The following is a 5,974-nucleotide window of genomic DNA, read 5'->3' as shown; positions in this document are numbered from 1 at the left end:
AGGGAGGAGCACAAACCAGGAAGAGGCAGGCTCTGGGAGAGCACGGCCAAGGGAGGAGCACAAACCAGGAAGAGGCAGGCTCTGGGAGAGCACGGTCAAGGGAGGAGCACAAACCAAGCAGGACATGTTCATGACATGGAGACATGGAGAGAACTCCTTCCTTCCCCTCCCAAAAGCTCAACACTGAGCGGGGAGAAACTTCTCATGCCCCAAGTCAATGCTGCTTCAGAGCACAGGCCTTCAATAAGTGCAGGGAGCAAGGCTCAGTGCTAACTACCTAGCCAGACCCTGGCAGTGCCCAATGGCTCTTTCTTTCCTGTGTATTTCTTAACCTGATCTGCCAGGATATTTAATAATCTCTTATCTGCAAGTTACTGCAAGTTATGGCTACAGGTTTCCCCCTGGCAGTCAGACTGTTGCTTAGTGTCTGGGATCATCTGGGGGATGAGCATCTTCACCGAGATTCTGCCAATTCCCTGGTCATTTAACCATGCCTAAGCCATGAATAACTCTCCCACATGAAACGCTATGGAGTCTCAGCCACCACCAGGCTTCTTACCTCTCAGATTCCTTAAATAGAAGAACAGCCCCACTGCGAGGATGAACAGACCTAGCGCCATGCCCATGGCTCCGCTCAACAACTTGTTCTGTGCAGATGTGGACCGAGCCCCTAAGGATGGAAGCCAGATGTGGGTTTTATCACAAATTCAACACCTGATATCAGAGCACTGGGGTAGTTAGAACTTGCCACTTCTGGAAAGATATTTCAGAGTCACAGCAAAAGTGGAAGACAGTGGCTGCAGCCATGGATGAGAATATAAACATCTAGAGTTGCTTTATCCATCTCTGCCATCTCTTGTAATGAAACTGGAGAAATTATTTCTGTTAACTGAACAGCTGCAGCTGGTGGCTGGGTAGTGTTGCATACCACAATGTTGTCCAATAGTATGTTTATGCATGATAATTGTGTCCCTCTCTACACCCAGCAATGAAGAAGCAGTTCAGACCAAGATGCCAATGGTGGTACCCCTGGGCATTTTCTGAGCCATTGCCTAATGAGGGAGTCAGCCATTACACAGACTCAGAATGGAACTAGACTAAGAGGAACCAAATACATGCTGACCCAAAGCTAGAGTAGCCCTTTGTCCTTATCATGTTACTGCTACTGTCTTGTCCCAAGAGAGACAGTGTCACCTGTCCATTGTCCTGTAGCAGAAGCTACCATGACTCTTGGGTGCCCCTGCAGGTCTCCTGTGCATATCAAGCATGTTCAGGGGTGGGAATCACCTAACTTGCACATGTGAGATGATAAAAACGGGGGCAGCTACCTGGAGTTCCTAAGTAACTTGGTCCAAGGTTATTTGCAGCTCTGTGGCCAATAGTGTCCTGTGGAGAACTTGCATCTTACTTGAGTCTGCTACATCATAAAGAAATGGAATTGGAGAATTTGACCATCGACAGACCTTGGAATGATGGCTGAAAAGCCTATGATGGCAACTCCACTTTGCTCTTAATAGCTGCTGTCCATGAGGAAGTGTGTCTTTCTGGGGCTATGTATAAACCTTATAGGTTCATTTTGTCCCAATCTTGACAAAGAACCCAGCTCACGCCATGTACTGTACTGGGGACATGTGTCTTCATTGACAAACCTGGCAGAAGGCACCCAGTCCCTTCACCCAATCTATCTAGATCTTTACTTTTTCAGTGACTTTCTGTTTGGGAACATTTCCACAAGGCATCCATCTTAATCAGCAAGTGTAGCGGGCATAGATGTTGAACTAGGTGAGGAATAAAAGCTGGTAACTTGGAAATTGTATTCATTTTTCCTTGTGGAGTCACCCATGTGCTTCCCTGGTAGGCAGGGATTTACAGGGTCAGAGAAAGGGAACAGGCAGAGAACGTCACTCCTACTACACCGTGGTTGGGCATTTGCAGAGTCAAGGGTTTCCCACTCACTCCACTCCACTGTGACAGGGCTGGTCAGGCTGAGATGCTCCACCTGGCAGGTGTAAACCTCTCCACCCTGAGGAACCATCTCCAGCATCACCAGGGTCTGGTAGGTCCAGTCTCCATTTTGGATCAGTCCGGTGGACACAACTCCAGTCTTCTCCTCCTCGCCATTCCGGAACCATCTGACTTCAATGCTGCCAGGGTAGAAGTCATTCACAGAGCAGACCAGGAGGTTGTGGTGTTCCAGAGGCTGTGTCTTTGCAGGGTACACAGTCACCTTGGGCTCAGCTAGAGGAGAAAGGAGGGTGAGAGAGAGCCCTGAGGGTAGAGCTGTCCTCCCTGTGGGCTGCCTACCTGCCTCCATCCACCCAGGCTGAAGATCTCAGGGATTCTAAACCTGTCCCTCAAGTTAATCCTGACAGCAGGGTCTGAAAAAAAAAGTATAAGGACGTATTTTATAACATGGAATAGTAATTCTTTATTGAACTGAAATATTTTCAGTTTGAAAATATGCCTGAAAGTAGAGTATGTAGAGAGATCATGAATGCAGAACTTCAAAGCACATATACCAGAGAACAGCTCAGGAATGGTTCTACCCTGGGAAGCAGGAAACAGAAAGAGTTGGTTCTCAGGCATCCCAATGCAAGAAAAAGTTAAAAAGTCATTACAGTAAGAGCTAGGTAATGGTTCAGTAGATAAAGGTGCTTGCTTCCAAGACTGATGGTCTGAATTCATTTCAGGACCATAGGATGGATGGCGAGAGTGAGACTGGTAACCTGGCTTATGATCTCCACACACGTGACACAGAACTCTCCTCTCTCTTCTCTGTCTGTCTGTCTGTCTGTCTGTATGTATGTCTGTCTGCTGACTGTCTCTTTTACACACACACACACACACACACACCTCAACCCATCTACTCTCTATCTAATGCTTACCTTTTAAGTTCAACATGAAGATATCCACAAGGTCATAGTTATTTCTGCACCTGTCTACTGAGGCACGATAATTGTCCAGCATGTCCTTCTGGGTGTTCAAGTACTCAACTATGGGCCGCCCGAGCTCAGTCACTGCCAGGAACTTCCCAAAGTCACTGTTAAAGCGGGCAAACTCTTCCTGGTTATAGATGAATCTGGTCACACTCCACACACGCTCCTTCCCATTGAAGTAGTGACACTCAGCCTTCAACTGCTCCAGAAAACGTGCTGTGGATACATGAACCCAATGACAGGATGTCTGTGAGGACAGACAATGCTCCAGAATGGCAGTCAGTGAAAGGAACTGTGACACCTGCAGAGATCTCACCTGCTGCACACTCTAATCGCACTAGCCCACACCATGAACCCATCCTCACCACCTGAAGCAGGGGGAAACACTTGAGTTTTGTTACCATGGTTTTGATAGAAAATCCTGTCAAAAACAATTTAGGGAAGAATGATTATTTGGGTGATAATTTGATAGTATCGACTATCTTGATGCTTTGTGTCTACAGTCAAGAGCAGAGAAAGACAGACAGACAGACAAACAGAGACAGAGACAAACAGAGAGAAACAGAGAGTCACAAGAGAGAGAGACACACAGAGGGAGAGCAAACACATAGATCCGTATATTTCTCATGTAGCCTCCTCCTCTCATGCTTTTCATGAACTGCTGCCTAAGGAATGGTGCTACCCACAGTGGGCTGAATCTTCCTAAATCAACTAAGAATCAAGATAGCTCCAACTAGACACGCCTACAGGCCAGCCTGAGAGAGAATTCATGTTTAAGTCTCTCTTCCCACATGATTTAATTGGAGCCATGTCAAGTGGAGAGTTAAAACTAGCCAGCACAAAGAACATGCAAAACAGGGATCCTGCTCCATCAGCCACATTGTTTCATCTCATGCCCACAGGTCTTCTTGCTCACCTTAAACAGCATCCATCTTGATTACTATTCTATAAATCACACCTAAGAATGTGCCATGCGTGCCAGGCCATGTTGTTTCAAAGAGAGAAAATTCAATCTCTTTACTCTTGGATCTTAAAATTGGTGGAAGTGAGGCATGAAATTATCAAAGATTAAAAAATTCAAACAGATGTAATTCTATGAAAAGAGAATAACAATGCAGACTTTAGTGACACAACATAGAGGCACTGCTGTGTTGGTTTGAATATGCTTGGCCCAAGGAATGGCACTAGATGGAGGTATGGACTTCTTGAAGTAGGCATGGCCTTGTTGGAGTAGGAGTGACATTAGAGGAAGTGTGCCAGTGTGAGCATGGCCTTTAAGAACCTTGTCCTGTATGCCTGGAAGCCAGTCTTCTTCTAGCTGCCTTCAAAATGAGAGGTAGAACTCTCAGCTCCTCCAGGGCCATGACTGCTTAGATGCTGACATAATGCCTGCCATGATGATAATGGACTGAACTTCTGAACCTGTAAGCCAGCCCCAGTTAAATGTTGTCTTTTATAAGAGTTGTCGTGGTCATGGTGTCTCTTCACAGCAGTACAACCCTAACTAAGACAACTGCCAAGCAGTGGCTCTTCAGATGTGTAAGTTGCTGTCAGCTGGAAGAAAGAGGGTGATTAAAGGGAAGAATAGCAAATGCAGCGATAAGACCATTTGTGAAAAGCTTTAAGACATGATGGATTTCAAGAATACAGAGGACTGTCTCTAGCTGCATATGTATCAGAAGATGGCCTAGTCGGCCATCATTGGGAAGAGAGGCCCCTTCGTCTTGCAAAGTTTATATGCCTCAGTATGGGGGAATGCCAGGGCCAAGAAGTGGGAGTGGGTGGGTAGGTGAGTGGGTGGGTAGGGTCTGGGGGACTTTTGGGATAGCAGTTGAAATGTAAGTGAAGAAAATACCTAGTTAAAAAATAAATTTAAAAAAAGAAAAATAAAAAACAAAACAAAAAAACCAAACAAACAAACAAAAAGAATACAGAGGACACTAAGGAAAAAATAAGGGTATGAGGAATTAGGATGTAGGTGTCATCATGGTGTGACGGTTTGTATATGCTTGGCGCAGGGAGTGGCACTATAAGGAAGTGTGGCCTTGTTGGAGTAGGCGTGTCACTGTGGGTGGGTGTGGGCTTTAAGACCCTTATCCTAGCTGCCTGAGAATCATAAAGATGTAGAGCTTTCATCTCTGCCTACACCATGTCTGCCTTGATGCTGCCATGTTCCTGCCTTGATGATAATGATTGAATCTCTGAGCCAGTAAGCCAGCCCCAATGAAATGTTGTCCTTTATAAAAGTTACCTTGGTCATGGTGTCTGTTCACAGCAGTAAAACCCTAACCAAGACACATGGGGAAACCCACCTCTTCAAAGACTTGACTTCCAAAGCAGAAGCAAACTGTAGAAAGTGGAATTCCCCTAGTTATTGTGGAAACAGCATCTAGGGGACCAGTGAACTGGTGGGCTGGTAACACCTGGCACAGCGGTAAATGTATCTTGTGACAGGCACGGGTCTTTACACAGTCCTATGTGTATTATTGCTTCTCAACCTCAAAGATTGCTCTGCAGCAGGTACCATCCTCTCACTTGTAACAAATGCACAGTGGAATCAAATGACTTCTAACATTGCACATCATGGAAGGTCAAGAAAGACTTAAGCAGCATGGGTAAATATGGCAGTGATGTTCTGGTGTATACCAGTCCCATACCTCTCATGCAAAACTTCCGGGCTAGAAACCATCCAAGATGGCATACCACCAGGCATGATCCTAGTACAGAGAGGATCTGGGAATACAAAGGGGGAACTCTTTAAAGGACAATGACTGAGGGAGAACTCTGAACATCAGCCAATCAATGATGGCTATTCCTGGAAAAACAGAGTTGCCATGGTAATTCTGTGGACATGAAGAGGGGAACAGGGTAAACGACAACCAGTGTGATGGAGTGTCTCTTTAGTTTCAGCTGCTTAGCATACTGAGACAGGAAGATGGCAATTCTTCCCATATATATGTCTTCCTAATATATGTAATGAGTTTGTTGTCAACCTGAACAACTTTGCAGCATATTGAGGGGAGGGGAGGGGAGGGGAG

At 45.7% G+C, this 5,974-nt stretch overlaps 1 protein-coding gene across 2 annotated transcripts in view; it reads right to left on the bottom strand.

Annotated features, from left to right (window-relative positions):
* The window catches only part of LOC110283753 (H-2 class II histocompatibility antigen, I-E beta chain-like), a 15,594-nt gene that overhangs the window by 3,206 nt on the left and 6,414 nt on the right, over nt 1-5,974 (bottom strand). For both annotated transcript variants that reach the window (XM_021149219.1, XM_021149220.1), the window contains exons 2-4: nt 2,886-3,152; nt 1,957-2,238; nt 560-670 (exon numbers count right to left, since the gene is read on the bottom strand). In XM_021149219.1, coding sequence (XP_021004878.1) covers nt 560-670; nt 1,957-2,238; nt 2,886-3,152 — 660 coding nt within the window. The remainder of the gene's footprint in view (nt 1-559; nt 671-1,956; nt 2,239-2,885; nt 3,153-5,974) is intronic.

Source organism: Mus caroli, chromosome 17 (assembly GCF_900094665.2).
Source record: "Mus caroli chromosome 17, CAROLI_EIJ_v1.1, whole genome shotgun sequence".
Lineage (NCBI taxonomy): Eukaryota > Metazoa > Chordata > Mammalia > Rodentia > Muridae > Mus > Mus caroli.
This window is presented reverse-complemented; position numbering and strand designations above follow the sequence as displayed.